This window comes from Pleuronectes platessa, chromosome 6 (assembly GCF_947347685.1).
Source record: "Pleuronectes platessa chromosome 6, fPlePla1.1, whole genome shotgun sequence".
Lineage (NCBI taxonomy): Eukaryota > Metazoa > Chordata > Actinopteri > Pleuronectiformes > Pleuronectidae > Pleuronectes > Pleuronectes platessa.
In genome coordinates this window covers 16,002,414-16,019,383 of record NC_070631.1, presented here as the reverse complement: position 1 = coordinate 16,019,383, position 16,970 = coordinate 16,002,414, and the positions used below count along the sequence as shown (strand labels likewise).

The window sequence follows — 16,970 nt, the reverse complement described above, 5'->3', positions numbered from 1 at the left end:
TATCGCACAACCGACGCATGGAGTGTTTGTTTACCTTCTCAAAAATGAAGGTGACTGAACATGGGCTGGAGTGGTTCATTTCATTATAGTCATATAGGTCAAATCCAGCTTCAGTGGTTTCAGGTATTAAAACCAAGTATTGAACTAAGTACTAAAGCGAATTTAATAAAGGAGGAGTCAGTCACATAGCACTAAAACATCCTCTGAAACTATACTTCTGACGTTCTGCACATGAATGGTTTAATCACATATCGTTTTCTGTTGGTTTGATTCTATTTACAAATCTAAATATATATTACACACAGCAATCTTTCTGCTGTGAGCAACAACCCAGGGGCAAAGCTATAAATGATACATGGAGCGTCTATTATTTATAGGAGGCTAAGGTGAAACTGACTCAACTTTACTGCAAAACACATCAACATCAACCATCAATAATAACAAGTTGATGGGAACAATATGTCATTTATTTGATCACCGATTATAAACTAGAAGGTTTTGCATGAATTTTCAGAATAATATTAACTTAAATGTGTCCCACACTGGGATTCTTTAAGGCGTCAGAAGCCATGCTTGGAAACTTCTGGGTTATTCTCTGACAATAGGTTTTTAAAGCATGTTAAATCATCCAGTATCTAAAATCCAAAAATATAAAAGTAACTTTTAAGTAAGGCTGTCAAATATATGTAGTACAGTAGAAAATACAATCTTTCACATCTGAAATGTGAATCAAAAAAAGCATAGAATGACACAGACACACACACACACACACACACACACACACACACACACAAAATAGTGCTTAGTTAGAGTAGTCATTTGGCCTAGTGGGTAGAGTGTATGTTCTGCAACATATGTACTTCAATCGGGGCGGTGTGGCCAAGGGGGTAGAGCGGGCGTTCTCCAACATGAAGGTTGCCGGTTTAAACCCCACTCTTCCCCATCTGCATGCCGAAGTGTCCTTGGCAAGATACTGAACCCCTAAGTGGCCCCTCATAAATGTTGAGTGTACTAAAAAAAATGTAAGTCGCTTTGGACAAAAGCGTAAACTAAATGTAATGTAACAAAAAAGGTTGCTGGTTTGAACCCCAACCTTCCCCATCTGCATGCTGAAGTGTTCTTGGCAAGAAACTGAACCCTTAAATTTGGCAGAACTTCAACGACCTATTCATTGCACAATATCTTAAACTATGCAAATTAAAAAAAATACATTGTAAATCCTTACAATTTCAATAGGGCCTCACTGTCTGTCAGTGCCTGTCAGTGTTTGCCCCTAATAAGATAATCAGACTGTTCAGTTAATGAACATTGATGAGCCTCGATATGGCATTCATAAAATATTAAGCATAATACAAATAAATAAATTGTATGTTTTCTTATCACACTTCTAATTATAGTTTTATAGTCTTGAAAAAATATATTCACATGGCTATTTAATTGTTTCTGACGTTAGAGCAAGAGACTTACCAGACATAACCAGCAGGGGACGATAGAGGATCATCAACAGGAGAGGGCAACTCGCTGGAGCGGTCAAGTCCAGCACTTTTATTCATGCATCTCTCTGTATTCTGTTTTTTTAATGTTTTTTTAATATTACATACATTTATTAAACCTAATGTATTTTCAAGAGTGACCTGTTCACACATTTACACCTGAGCTCAGCAGCCCGCAGGAACCACAGTTGTTAATGATGCTGAGGCAACGTTATCATCATTAAAAAAATACCACCAATACCTCCAGTGCAGAGGAAGTGACAAAAACCCCAATGTGCTTGGTTCTATGAATCAGCTCTAGGGGGCACTGCGTCATCACCATTTTCATGGAGGGTGAGAGAGAGAGAGATAGAGAGAAGAGGGGGAGGGATGATAAATTCCATTTCTATTCTACCTTTAATCCAACTGTGAAATGCGTAAGTAAAAGGTAGTTCAGTGAAAGACTGTGCACACCAACTGCACCTACTGAGATTCATCATCAAACACACAGCTAGTGGACAGAAAGACGCTGCTTGGTTTACTTTATTAATCATGTCTGGAGTCAATCAAATGAGAGAGGAAAAACAGGCAAAAGTCAGAAAAAAAACCTGTTAAAAGGTAGAGGTTGGTTAAGTCAAGGTAAACTAGGAAGCTTCAAGTCCTCCCCTAATGAGCCGTGTGACAGCAGCCGCACTAGCTTCTGCAACATCAAAGGTAATTTTCCTCATTAACCTCAGAGACACGTGTGCAAGGGAGGGCGACGCAACGTTAGGTTGATGGTCTCCTGCACCGATCAGGTACAACCCATCAAAGGACATATGAATGTGTAGGGAGTCACGATCCAAATAAGTCGACACGGGACTGTCCACTTCTTCACTTTAAACATTTTATTACAGACAAAAGAAAACAAAAGAAGTATTTGTGACACAAAATGAATCTAATGCTGGTGCACTGGTATGGCACCAACAACAATTTCTGAAAAAATATTTATTATTCTAATAATCATGTTGTTTGAGTAATAATAATAATAATAATAATAATAATAATGCACCCTGATGAAATTAAGCCAAAATGTTACTTCATTTCATTCATAAATAGATGTGAAACCTGCAACCAAATTAAATAGAATGACCATATTGTAAAACATACAGTATGATATTCAACAAAAACAAAATGAGTTCTCTTATCACTGGCTTTACAAATTAAAGAAGTACATTTGGCAGGTTTATACACAAAAAAAAATCATAATATCTACCCTCATGACCGTTCCTTCAAAAAAAAAACGCAAAATCCTGCTACAGTGAAAAAACAAAATAGATTAAGATTTTTTTATCTTCACAAAAAATGATAAAGATGAGTTCAACACAATTCTAAAACACCTAATAAAACTAGTCAAAAACTTTAAAACCCACTGTTATGTTTTTTTTTTTTCTTTAGTAACATTTCACATTTAGCAACTTTTTTTTAATTCACCTGTACAAGTGGTGTCAGGACTAAGGGGTGGTGGGTGGGGTTACAGGTGGAGGGGGTGGTCCTTATTGACCAAGAGGTGGAGGAGCTAAAAGGAGAGGTTTTCGACCTTTGACCTCTAAAGTTTTGTAACGTCCTGAGGTCGTGTGAAGAGAGGGACACTCTCTATCAGAGCTCCGTCACCTATAAGGAGGAAATGGAGCGGTTTTTTTTACAGTCTCTGGGTTTCTCTCAGGGTTTGGAGAGAAACCAGACCGGTGAACACAGTTTCAACACGAGTTTTAGTGTGTGTATTCCCTCACTGAATCCGCCTGCACGAGAAATCACATAACCAAACCAAAAAAGAATGTTGGAGAAAAAAAATTAAAGCAAGGGACTGCAGTTAAATACACACATTAGAGGGATCCATTTTGGTGATATTTACAATCACTCTGTGACAATTAAAGGAAGTAAGGGAGTCCTTTTACGAGGGCACGGATGATTTACAAATGTCTCGTGTGTTTGTGACTATCTTCATAATAATTTTGCTTTGCTTCTATTCAGTCAGGGCTGTTTCAGTCAGTCTTGTATGTATCCACCCCCCGGTGAGGTGACTATATCCTAGATTCCTGCATTAGCTTTTCTACCCGAGACCCCTACACTTGGAGTATGCTTAGAGCATTTCATCTCCCCAATGAGGGCAGTCCATGGCAAACACAAGAATTATGGAGTGAAGAGGAAAGAAAGCATCTTTACAAAAATTCAAAACGAGATGAGAAGACATGTTTTTTTTTTTGGTCTTCATTTCCAGTATGTTGGCATGAGCTTAAAGCTCAATGCCCCGCAAAAAAACGGAAAGTTCACTGATAAGGAGGAGGAGAATTTTCTTTTTTTTTTTAAAGCAAGAGAAGTGCCTCAGGCCTCTGGCCGATCTAAGTGCTTGGCAAATAGGTGAAGTTTCTGTAGCAGTCTTTGGGATTTTCGAAATCCATCAGAAAAAAAATGAAATGGTGTAGAAGCAGATACATCGATGACGTTGTTATGTTGGTAAGCTCCCTGGAGTCTGACATTTGGAGGTCTTTCAACTTCAAGTGAGGTAGAGAGGCTTGTCCCGGGCTCCCATGCCACTGCTGAGGAAGAAAAAACATGGATTAATGTATGTTCAGATGTATGTGGATACAATGATATTCTGACTATGTGTCTGGCTCCTCTTTTTCACCAGGAAATCCCAGTGAGACCATGAAAACCCTTTTTTACAACGAGGGCCGGGCTCTAAAGCAAACAGACACAGCTGCTAAAAGCAAACAACGCACGTCAATAAACGCAAAGACAAACACAAAATGTCATAATTTGCAGATCACTCGGAACTTGAAATGTCAAATACGCAGTCTGTTCTCCAGTTATCTATCCTGACGCGCCGGAAATAACAATACTCAGAACCTTCCAAAAACTCCAAAACGACAACGACGTGCCACTGAGGGAGAAGGTTTAAGCAAAGACTGCGTCTGCTTCAAGGAGCGCGATCCAGTTTGACATACAGATGAATCAGCTCTAAGTACAGGAGATACTGACTTTCAGATCCGCTGCCTCTCAGAGTAGCAGCACCGAGGTTCAGGTTTGAGACAAAAATACAACATCCGTCTTGTACCTGCTTGAATAGCTTGATTCAATAAGGCAACGTGTGCTAAGCAAAAACACAGAGGAACTTAATTGGATGTCACACTTTATCCCAGCTCGGTAATGGCATTGTTTTGCTGCCGCATTACTCATTTCAATTTCAAGGGGATGCTTTTGCTGTAGCAGGGAAATCGCAGTTTATGATTAATGCTGTCTGAGTGTGTGAGTGTGAAAGTGAAGTGGTTTCGGACGACTCATGCGGAAAATAAGTAACTGTCAGACAACTGCTCTCTATTCTTAACATCCAAATGTTCTGGATAATATTTAATTTGTTTCTGCAGGTTAATTCTCTCTCTTGGTATTAGCCATCATGTCTGTCACCGCTATCATAACAGAGCACAGGCGACTGATCTGATGAGCTCACCTGCAGTGGTTGGGTCCGCAGTCCCTGTTGCAGTACTCGCTGTCCCAGTCGGGGTTCTGCCCGTGGTTAGGGCCCCCTGGAGACTGAGGGCCCCCGACACTGTTCTGGTAATCAGCCTGAATATGGGAGAATCCCTGTCGGACCAGAAGAAAGGAAACAAGAAATTATTTTGACGTAGATTTTTGCGAAGACCAGCCGACAAATCGGAGACGTCGCTATTGCACCTAAGGATTGTGGGTAGTGTAGTACTTCTCCTTGATATTATGAATAAAATGATTTCTAATTTTATACAGACTTGGGGCTTCTACAGGAGCATTTAACAGAGCTCCACATTCTCCTAGCCTGTGGTAAGTCTACCTTGGATGGTAACAAGCTTGAGGCTGATAATCACAATCAATATTCAGAAAATAAAGTAATTCAAAATATAAAACAAAAAAAAGTGAGGCGATTTATACGATACAATGAGAATGAATACAAAAGGTTACCAATTGGAATATGGAAGCAAGAAAAACTCTGAATAATGTACAAACTCAAAGTTCTATACATTTCAAGAATTATATATTTGTTTTATAAAAATAAGAAGAGATTAACTAAGGATAATAAGTAATGTAATTACTGCTGATAATGAATGACGAACTTTATCAGATACCTGTGTTTAAATAATGGTTACACCAACCTGTTGGCTGAGAGGAGGGGAATGCAGAGGTGCCTGGAGCCCCATTTGGTGTGAGATGATTGGCTGCGACTGCTGCATGCGGATTGGCTGGTTGAGCAGGGAGCTCTGGTGCAGGGAGAGCTGGGCATGGGGGTGCAGAGGCGGGCTGATCTGGAAGGGAGAAGGGGGAGAGGCACTCATGCGGGGCGGCAGCATCTGGGATTGGCTGAGGGTCTGGGCCAGAGTGTGTCGGGGCGGCCCGGCGTAGCTCTGGAGGTCGGACAGGGGGAAGGACCCCGGCGGGCCCAGGTAGCCTGAGGAGGGCTGGGGGGGCACGCTGTACAGGGGCTGCTTGGAGGGGAGCAGGTGGGAGGGCTGGCTGCTCTGCTGGGCACTTTTTGGTTCAGGGTCATTGTATGTCTGGGGATGAAAAAATGCATTATCTGAATTAATTTGACAATAACATGACGTTTAATCTGCAACCGGTTACCCCCCCAAAACATCAACGCTCATTTATCATCATTCATCAAGCTGTGATCACAACACCTCATCTCCCCTCTCATTGCTGTAATTCCAGAATCCATTACAATTAAGACTAAACTTCAGAACTTTGTCACGTATCTTATTGGATAAAACCTGTTATTTGTGGACCTGGGTCTGAAGCCACATCGACCAATCAGCTGCTGTAACTTTCACAGAACTGCTTTCTAACAAACGAGGGTTTTCTGGACTTTTCCATCATTTCTTTAGATTCTAACTATTTAAAGGATAATTCATTTGATTCTGGGCCTGACAGATTTCGCTATTCACTCTGTACCACTCTACACAGACAGGCTGAGTGATTGGGAAATAGACACTATGTTGTGAAAGGGCTGCAGCGCTTAAAAAGAAAAAAAAGAGAAAACCACCGAAACCACCAAAACTTGACTTTTGTCTGTCTGGACGATACCAAAACTCTGAACAGGTGCAGCAGCCACGGAAAATACCACCAACCTCCCAGCTCCACCCTGCCCCACCCTGCGCAGGCCTCTATGATGAGCTGTCACATTGTTCATCTCCAGCCATCAGTGTTGATTAGAAGGTAATGGAGCCCATTTGTATGAATAGAGCAGGGGCCGAGGTAATGATCAATAGACTACCTTGACAGATAGATGAGAAAGGGAGAAGGACGCGCACATACACACACACACACACACACACACACACACACACACACACATCCGCGCGCAAGCACACACACACATTGATACAGGACCCCAGGCAGAGAAATGAGGCTGTTTGCCTGCAGAACAAATGGAATGACAAAAGGAATCTTCCCCACACTACATTGTGTGTTGTTAATATAAGACGGCACTAAACAATGCAATCCACAGCCTCCTCCTTGTCTCTCTGTGTTCTCCGGGCTCCTCGGCCGCTCGGTGCATACAAGACGACATCACTCACCGGCCAAGAAAGGATGTCGTAGATCTGAATTAGCGGGAAGATGTCAGGTGTGCAAACCGTGCGGCTGAGCTAATGATTGTTTGTGTTGATCTGAATATACTTCCTGTTGTGGACGACGCGGTGGAGGGAAGGGATGATCTACTGCGTGACACAGGTGCCTGCATGGACGAGCTCCAGTCTATTTCTATTTGGCCTTTTCTGAAGTTGCATATAAAACAGACTCAAGCCTGATAGTATGTGTAGCACATGAGAGAGCAATCATTTTCCACCCTCCACCTCTCAGAGAAGTTATGGCCATATGCTCGTACGTTCTGATTGGCTTACCCCTCCCCCAACCCTCTATCACCATACCAATTACACTCCCCCAACCCCCAACTTCTGCACCCTATGGAAATTAGGTATTATTGTTCCAAAAATGGATGCAGCCCCCACCACCACCACCACCACCACCACCTTGTCCTATGGAAGCCCCACCCAGCCCATTAGCAGGGATTTTCCATCCATTCCCTCATCAGTCTTATCCAGAGCCTGTGTGTCATAAGCGTTACCTTGGAAACCAGGCTGGCTCGGTACGCGGCCAGGGCTTTCAGGTACTCCTTCTTAGCCGCCTCGGTTTTCCTCTTGTACGCCTGTGAAGAGAAAAGGAAAATCAAAACAAGAGGCTTCGGGTGAGACGAGAGGTTGACATGCTCATAAATGTGCAGACACACATCTCTCAACACGCACACACGCACACACAAACGCACACACACACGCACACATGTCCTTAATGTTACCCTTTCCATCAGAGCCAATGGTACAGAACACCTCTATTTCCTCATCACAGCACTAATACGCTCTCATCTCAGTGTGTCTCCCTCTATTGTAGCAACACATCATTTCCATTCCAATCCACCTAGAGAAATGAACTGGAACTTTTTTCTCTCTCTCTCTCTCTTTCTGTCTCTCTCTCTCTCTCTCTCTCTCTCTCTCTCTCTCTCTCTCTCTCCTCCTTTTAGCTGCACAATAACACTCCTATCAGCACACTGACATTAGTTATACACCACGATGCTTGTTGTCATTTGGCACATTAGGATAACGCTCCCCGCTCCCGGTGCATGACTTTAGTTTGAAACTGCCTTTCCATATTTTTACAGTGATGTAGGAACTTCTGCTGCAGTAACTGCTGCGGCCGTGTTTGAATGGACTCATTCCATCTGCATAATGAATGTGGGTTTATGAGTGCATATATGGATAACTGCATGTGTGTGCTTGCACGCAGGTATTCTTTTAGTATATATGCTAGGTGTATACATTTTCGTGATAGCAGGATATGGCATCAGAGTGTGTGACAATAGGGCTATTGACAGATGGCTATAAGCATAATCATATCTTTTATGTTAAAAGAAAAAGGAGAAAAATGTGTCTTTGTTAGTAGGAAAAAATAGATTTCCAATACTTTCCAATACTAGTGTCCATACGAGCACTGGTATGGATCCATCAATGTTTCTACTTTTAATCCATCTTCTCAAATGTAACTTCTCGGCCATGCAAGGATTTGCATAAGGGAAATTATATCATAGGGGCAAAATGTTAATTCAAGTCAGCAAATATCTTTTTAAAGAACAGGCAAAGTGAATGAGACTTGAGTCTAATCCGATATCTGGTGCTAGCTTTTGTTTTATACTATGATAATTGTTAATATTTGGTGCCACAGACACATTTCTGTCAGTGCCAAGAAAGCAATGAGGGTCAAAACTCCGTGTGCGTTTGTGTGCTTGATGTATACGACAAAGCACTGAAGCTCCACGCCAAGAAGAGACAGTTTGAACTAGAGGGAAATATCTCTGCCAAGATCCTACAGGGCCTTTATCAAACTACGTTTACATTTTAAATTCACTAGATCCAGATTTGTTTTGGGGATCTGCACCAAATTGCACACATTTGCAAGTATCAGTCAGTTTGAACTAACATCACATCTTTGGTGAATGTAAAAAATAGGGAGGGGGAGATTGTCTTTAAACAACATGTTTTCCTAATAACAAAGAAGCGAACAACATTGTTTTTCTCTTGGTGTTCAGTACCCATAAGGCAAAGCATCATGACCCCCTCCGGCATCATCATCATTAGTATTTCCAAACTATTGCCACTGAGATGACGTTAAATAGCAACAAAAACAATAGATTGCTCTTCCTGGATAGTCGAGATGCCCTTCAGCGAAATCCAAGGACGAGACAATAGTGTGTGTGTGTGTGTGTGGTGGGGGGGTGTCCACTAATTCTGTATTCTAGACAGGATCAAAATAGCAGGCGAGAGATATAAATAAAGAGAGTGGAAATGAGAACTTCACACATCCCTGCTTGTCAGAAGGCCAATGAAGATGCATGGTGCAGGGAAGTGAGCTATGGAGGCTGCAGGGATGCAGGAGTCGTGGACGCGACCTGGGACTGGAGCTTTGTCGGAGTTTTGTTTTGACCAAGAGGATCATTTTTTTTTAAACACAGTTATTCATTTTGATAGAATCTGCGATGCTGAGAAAAACTCTGACGATGCTCATGTTTTGTGACAGTTGGGACGGCGTGGGTTTGTGGGTTTGTGGGTTTGCGTGTCTGTGTGTAGTCACATACGACTGTTTGCTTTTGCAGCAAAAGGGCCAGAGTGTATTTACCCACTGCATAACATATCAGTCCTATGGCTCCTGAAAATCTTCCCAGGCGTGTTATAATACTTTCCCATTATTGACCATTTCTTGCCTGTAATGTGTCCAACTTTATTCTCAGACTGTTTTTACGGCTGCTGCTGCACGGAACACTCCCCCCGCCCGCCCGCCTTCTCCCTCCTTCCGAATTAAATTTAGAAAGAAAATCGTTTTAATGAGAGTCAGGGGAGTGGGGATAAACGGATGGATTATCTTTGGAAAGAGAAGAACTAGCTCATTAAGGTGAGCGGTATCTCACAGCAATGTTCTGGTAATTACACAGCACATAATGCCAGTGAAAGACTGCCTGCCTGCTGCAGCACACATGCCATCTACCGGTGGTACCAGACTGTGACTGTGTGTGTCTGTGCATGTCCGCCTGTTCCTTTTTGTGGTTGGCAACATCTGTACAAGCAGAGAAAACCTAGAAGTCTCAGCACAGGCCTGTATCTATTATCTTTCGTGTAAAACGGTGTCACGTCCTGTTTTTGGCCAGTCAAGACCAGATATGTAAATATGATGCTACAAGGATAATTCCATCAATTCGGTCGATTCGTACCTGCTTCTGTTCCTCTCCTAGGCCGTCCCACATGGAGGCCACGATCTTGGAGACATCCCCAAAGGTGGCGTTGGGGTTCGAGCCCTTGATGGCTGCCTGGGTGTCTCTGAAGAAGAGCGCGTAGGCCGACACTGGTTTCTGTGGCTCGTTGGGGTCCTTCTTCTTCTTCTTCTTCTGAGGTTTGGGTTTGGGCTTCATCATATCTGCAGAGGGCCGCTTGTCTATCTGGAGGCGGAAAGAAAGATGGAGAAGAAGAGAGAGAGAGCAAAAAAGAGAAAAATAAATTGATGGTTATAAATCAGAGGATGAAAGTGATTATTTTGCTCAAGCTAGAAAGAAGCTTGGGGCACTATACATGGAATGGATATAAAAAAAAAAAACACATATATATATAAATCCTCCGCATTAACTACTGCGCATGTGATGCTCAATGTCAATAAAATAGGTAAATAGAACATTGAAAGAGCGCTGGAGAGAGGGAGAGAGCAGCAGAGTTCTGCGAAGAGCAGCCGCTGCTTTTTCTGAGAAGAGAAAACAGATCAATTTACAGACATGGGAGAAAGAAGCCTAACAGGACGTCAGCTGGGCGGCAGGCAGGAGTGGTCCAGCACAAACTGGCCAAACATGGACTAAAAGGCAGAGGCTCCTGGCCTAATATAAATCTTACTCCTAGCAGTTTCACTTGCTTTCACGTTGGCACTAGTTTTTTCCATTTTCCAATCTTCTTTCAGTCTTCATTTCGTCTGCTTCATGTAAATCACAAAGAATCCAAATCCAATTTCTGAGCAAACCATCAAATAGGGATTAGATCTATATTTTTCATGGGTTGTACCCAGATGGTTTGTCCACAACAGCACACTGCAACCTCACTACATTTTCAGGAGAGAGAAGAAAAAAAACAGCTCACATCTGTGCGAGGCTCTCGATCCAATACACATGAATACATTTTCATTTTCTGTGCAGGGCTCTGACGGGGAGTCAAATCCAGGTCACCTGATCCTGGTTGGGATTCTATATGGAAATTGCCTTCTTTGCCGAGGAGAGAACACATCAAGCACAGGAGAAAGGGGGAGGGAGGGAGGGAGAGAGAGAGAGAGAGAGAGAGAGAGAGAGAGAGAGAGAGAGAGAGAGAGAGAGAGAGAGAGAGAGAGAGAGAGAGAGAGAGAGAGAGAGAGAGAGAGAGAGCTAACGGGAAAGAGAGCAAAGCGGTGCAGCTGAGGGCGAATGGCGAGGAAGGACTGACGGCTTGATGTTGCCATTAGTATCAGTGAAACATCAGTTAACCAGATTTCTTGGTCGCTATAAAACAAACCAATTTCCATCCATATAATAGAAGAGATAATGACACAGTGGATATATGATGATGTGCATGGGTATTATGCTAAATGATGGATATTTATGTCCCCTATTTATGGTTGAGGGGTTGCGGAGAGTTACCTAAATGTTGTTTTGGGGCTTTAAGTGAAGCGAGAGTGAACTCCTATTTCATCAGGTTGCATTTTAGAAATTTTAAACAGCTTTGAATGTTCCCTTTCATAATCCACTGATCCTGGGTTTCAGTGTTGGAGCTCGGCAGGGGGGAGAACAAACCATGAGAAAGATTTGTCCCTGTGCGAGTATCAAAAAGCAACTCGAGGACATTTAAAGACGTTCACATCCATCTACCAGACACTTATCACAGGATTAAGCAACAGCAATGTTTCCCCCCCCCTTTAACTGTCAATTGGAAAACAGGAAATGACTGCCTTTGAAAATTGCATTGTTTCAGCAAAAGCATTTGCCAAACAACACACTGCATTCCACACAGCATGAAATTAACTAATCAAAATTCAAGGTCCAGGAGCACATTTGGCAGCTCAAGAAAAACTTCAAAATGGCTTTTGTGCTGCGCGAGAATGAATGGATGTTTCCATTCAGGCTGATGTGAAAGTATTGCTTGTCTATTTCACAGCTTACAGGTAATATTCATTATTTGTGTGTCTCTGTGTGTGTGTTTGTGTGTGTGTGTGTGTGTGGGGGGGGGGGGGGGGGGGGGGAGATGCGTGAGTGCGCCTGCTTTCATTAAAAAATAATCATCCCTCACTTTTAGGCAATGAGGCAGAAGACAGACATTTGAAACGACATCTGTTCCACCCAAGCCTTTGAAGTGAAAATAGAATAAACTGAAGGTAGAGCTAATGGAATGACAAAATAAGAAGAAAAAAAGGAAAGAAGGCTAAATAATCTCCTGGAAAATTCACATGTATTGGTACACGGGACAGAGGGGGAAGAGTAATGGCACACAGCAGCTCACAGCAGCAACGCCATCAACCAGGAGAACAAGGGGCATATTTTTCATTTCTTTCTTTATTTCCCTTCTTATTGTATGAGACTCATGTTTGTGAACTTATAGAGTGGGAGGCTGTCAGAGGAAGATAAAATATCAATGAAACTGAAAGATGGAAAATAATACAGATGGCTCGACAAACCTCAAAAGGGAGCACAGTAAAACAGAAGTCTGCTCACTACACAGGAAAAGTATTTATATTTTTGGTTTAATTCTACTTTGTTTTGCTCTCATTGTCTGTCAGTCGGTTTAATCTCAAACTATTTCAGATATTCACTGTCATCATTTCCCATAAAAGCCAGCTGATCATGGACTATAGTATTTTCAAAAAGGCTGCTTGCTATACAATATGCCTACTTACGTACTCCATGGTAACAGCAAGCTCCACCAATCAGAGACGTTGTTACTCAACCTGAGGATTGTGGGTAGTGTATTACTTCTTGACACTGCAAAGTTGATATCTTACGGACTTTGAAGTAATTTAGGAGGATTTTGTATTTTTTCCTGAGCTAATAAAATGCAAGAATCATTTGTGATAAAAACATTTTACAGGCTCAATGTAACTGGTTGCTTTGCTTTCACTCTGTAAGATCAAAGATCTATTTTTGGAGTAAAACCTGCCCACCTGTCACACTCGTATCGTTCCAAACGTCACGCGAGAGAAAAATGCATCGTTTTTGTTTATTCCAAGAATTAGAACAAGATAAGTCTCGTCTTCACTTCAGAAACGATATATCTATAGAAAGCAAGTGCGATTATTCCCACATTACTCAAAGACCCTTCATCTTAGATTTCATCTCTGAAGCGTCACTGCTTATATCAAGGTTTTAAAACTCAAAGCTTTAGAGCTGCCTGTTTTTAAAAAAATCTTATCTACAGAATTTTTTATTTAGGTATCTTGACATTTTCTAGATTTAACCTTTGTGTGTTTGCAGAAGGAGGATTTTACTTGACCAAACCAACGGAATATCAGATGTTGGCTGTTTCTATGAAATTACTCCAATATTGGAAAAAGTTAGTTGCTTTTGCCTCTCTCCCTTTTCCTTACATCGACATCATTTCCATCACAGTGCTTTTACTTTCTAGCTTGACAAATCATTGTCGGCGGCTAAACAAACACACTTCGTCTCCATTATCAAGCTCATTCCTCCCGGTTCACTCGTGCAGGTGAAGAGAACAGTAATGATTATGACAGTTGAGAAAAAACTCACATCCCTTATTCATAGTGCGACGTCTTGTGGCTGAGCAGCATTCTGGCCTATTTTCTGATAGTGTCAGTGGAGAGATTGGTATCTGCTCCTCTTCTCGGAGGGATTTCTCCCGGAGTGACTGTCAATGCAAAACGGTGAGTCCTGTAAAGTAGCTCTTTGATCACGATGCTCTGACAGTGGATTCAGATGTTTGCCATTCGTGTTATAGACATGTATCTCTTGTCCTGGATCTGGGAGGCTGCAGCTGTCCCCTCCTAAAAAATATTATTGTTACTATTTCGGCGCTGATACCAAAACATCACCATTATATTTTTTCATTTACAAAAATATATATTTTTTTTCTTTTAAACAGAAAAGGCATAAGTCTGTATTTCACTAGTTTTCTGTGAATCCAATGATTTTTGGTCTTTTACAAAAAAGAATTTAATCCATAACCATAATAAATGGTCAAATCAGTGGATTTTGAAATATGTATATTTTTTCGCTGGACAACAGAATTTTTTGTTTTCACAAGAGGACACTTTGATAATATAAAATATTCGTATTTCTTAAAAAACAGCATATAATGTGTCGATAGCTAGGACCAACATGTCCTGTGCAGAGTAGCAGAGTCTGTTTGGTTTGTCCACAGTTTTCTAGTTTACCTGCAGGAGACTAAACTATAGCGTCAGCCATTGCTTGCTCATCTCATCAGCATTTCTGTTGTCAGAGAGAGAGGGGGAGAGTGGGAGAGAGGAACAGAGAGAGAGGGAGGAAGATAGAGAGAAGAAGGGGCGGTGGATGAAGGGAGAGAGGGAGAGAGGGAGGAGGGGGGTAGCTGTAATTCTGAATGGACAGCACTGCACTGGCAAGACAAGATTAGAATTGACAGTCTGATAACTGCGTCACTATCAAAACAGCAGAGAAAGGGTGAAATAGACTGGGGATGGGGAGATGGAGGGGTGGGGGGAGGTTGAGTGAGAGAGAGTGAGAGAAGAGCGGAGATATGAGAGAATGAGAGAGAGAGAGACAGAGAGAGAGGGAGTGAGTTGATGTAAAGAGAGCAGATAAAAGACGAAGGGGCGGTGGAGTGATGTAGAGAGAAGAGGCTCGATAACAAAAAGAAGAAGGACGGGCGAAGACGCCGAGGCCGACAGAGTTTAGGAGACACAGAAATTAGATAGTAAAACCAGGTAATGGTATGGCACCGTGTAAAAGTGTATGTCCAATCACAGCCTCCTGAATATGGGCCTCATCATCATCATCATCATCATCATCATCGTACAGCACGAGAGTGGAGAGTGCATCATGGTGCATCGATTTCAAAAGGCCATAAAAAACAAACAGGACTCCCGAACTCCGAGATGAACGCTCTCTCTCTCTTTCACAGGGATGGTCATTACACACCGGAGCAGGATGCAGATGCACCGAGCGCGCCCCTCCATCCAATCTGCGTGACACCCACCTCCAAAGTCTATACACGTGAACGTCGTTGCCTCGGATTTCAAGTCAAACGCCAAACGGCTGTAAACACGCACGCCGCCGGCTTTGCGTCAGTGTGTAAGCATCAGCGGAGAATACAAGGCAAATCCATTTTCACATGCATTTTTTTTTTCTTCTTCTTCTGAGAAATATTGTCTGAACCTGTAAGGGCCTGAAGAATGAGATAAAGTACAAGCACTACCCAGCAGCTGCCTGTGATACAGAGGAGGCGCTTTAAAGCAGCAGCTCAACAACATCAATCAAAAAAGACCGGCGCTGGAATAATCGAATGAAAGCAGATTTAAAAGGGCGATTTTTTTTCTGTATAATGAGAGCACATTTATTATTGTTATTTTTCTCAGTACTGTCCTGTTAGAAAACTGTCTGAGGAACAAACTCTTTTGCTTTTTTTTAAAATAGACTTTTAAAGAGGCATGGAGAAAGCTGGTGACACATGCTGGAAATAATTCTTCTGGCTGAGTCTGAAATCACATCGCAGGGTGTGAAATTTATGTATATTTGCCCTCAAAAATTTCCACAATGGAAAAGATAATAGAAGCGTCCATGCCGTGCACACCACTTTCAGCAAGCAGTCCCACAATATGATGCATCGCATTTTACGCATGCAAAAATAACAGGTAATCCGACTCTACACCTGTCAGTCAACAGCCAAGTGTTTTACAAGGGACTGATTTGGCACAAAGCTTTTTGCTGAACAGCGACCCCTGCTGTTATACGTGGGTGTTGCAGAATCTATTCGATTTTGTAGCCCCGCCCAAGGAAGATGTGTTTACATTTGTGTCTGTTAGATGTCTGTTAGTTAGCAAGGTTACACAAAAAAATAAAGGAGGGATAACAATGCAATTTGGTTGAAGGATGAGGTTTGGTCTGTGGAAGAACACATAGCATTTTAGTGTGGACCAAGATCAGGGCAAGATTCAGGAATTATTCTTTTACTTTCATTCTGACACATACGTAGTGAGGAGTTGAAAAGTCAACACAACCACGTGTCAGTTATGCAACAGCATCCATCCAGAATTTGCTCTGTTATCTAACATTAGGACTGACATATCATCAGCTTAATAAAATCAAACACGTCATGTTTTATTCGGTGTCAGGTTGATTTCCACCTGAACAGCAGGCAGCTCGGTGTCTGTCTGCTGTTTGCTGCTGAGCCGGATGTGTACGGTGGACTTTAATGACTTTTTATGCTGCTTGCTGTGGTTGAAAGTGACGTTACTGAGCAGTAAAAGGTTGGGGAGCAGAAAAAACATTATACTGGTTGGAGGACGTTAATTATTACTCAGTGGCTTTGTCTCTAGAAGTTTCTTAAACAAGAAATCATGTGAATCATCATTATATATATAAGGATAATAGCAGCTTTAAACAAATCAAATGGATCTCATTCATCAATTTTTGAAAATAACCCTTGTCAAAAGATTTACTGCTGAAACGATTCCATATAACTATATATTGCTTTAGTTAGTCTACTAATATAGAGATAAATATATATCTTTAAAAAATGCATATGTGGTGGCAGCGGTACAGATCTCTCCAACAGCACAACCCTCTCCACAGCAGCATGCTGGAAAGAAGCAGAGCTTAGTGCAGCTGTTAGAGACTGTAAGCCTTTGTGGGTTTATAAATAGATAAATGGCCATGGTTGGACTTGCAGC

The 16,970-nt window shown here is 41.9% G+C and overlaps 1 protein-coding gene across 2 annotated transcripts in view; it reads right to left on the bottom strand.

Annotated features, from left to right (window-relative positions):
* Window positions 1–2,341: 2,341 nt before the first annotated feature.
* LOC128442132 (thymocyte selection-associated high mobility group box protein TOX) overlaps window positions 2,342–16,970 on the bottom strand; it is a 76,057-nt gene continuing 61,428 nt past the window's right edge. For both annotated transcript variants that reach the window (XM_053424397.1, XM_053424396.1), the window contains 5 exons: window positions 10,297–10,521; window positions 7,609–7,689; window positions 5,639–6,037; window positions 4,963–5,096; window positions 2,342–4,051 (listed from right to left, as the gene is read on the bottom strand). In XM_053424397.1, coding sequence (XP_053280372.1) covers window positions 4,009–4,051; window positions 4,963–5,096; window positions 5,639–6,037; window positions 7,609–7,689; window positions 10,297–10,521 — 882 coding nt within the window. In that variant the 3' untranslated portion in view covers window positions 2,342–4,008. The remainder of the gene's footprint in view (window positions 4,052–4,962; window positions 5,097–5,638; window positions 6,038–7,608; window positions 7,690–10,296; window positions 10,522–16,970) is intronic.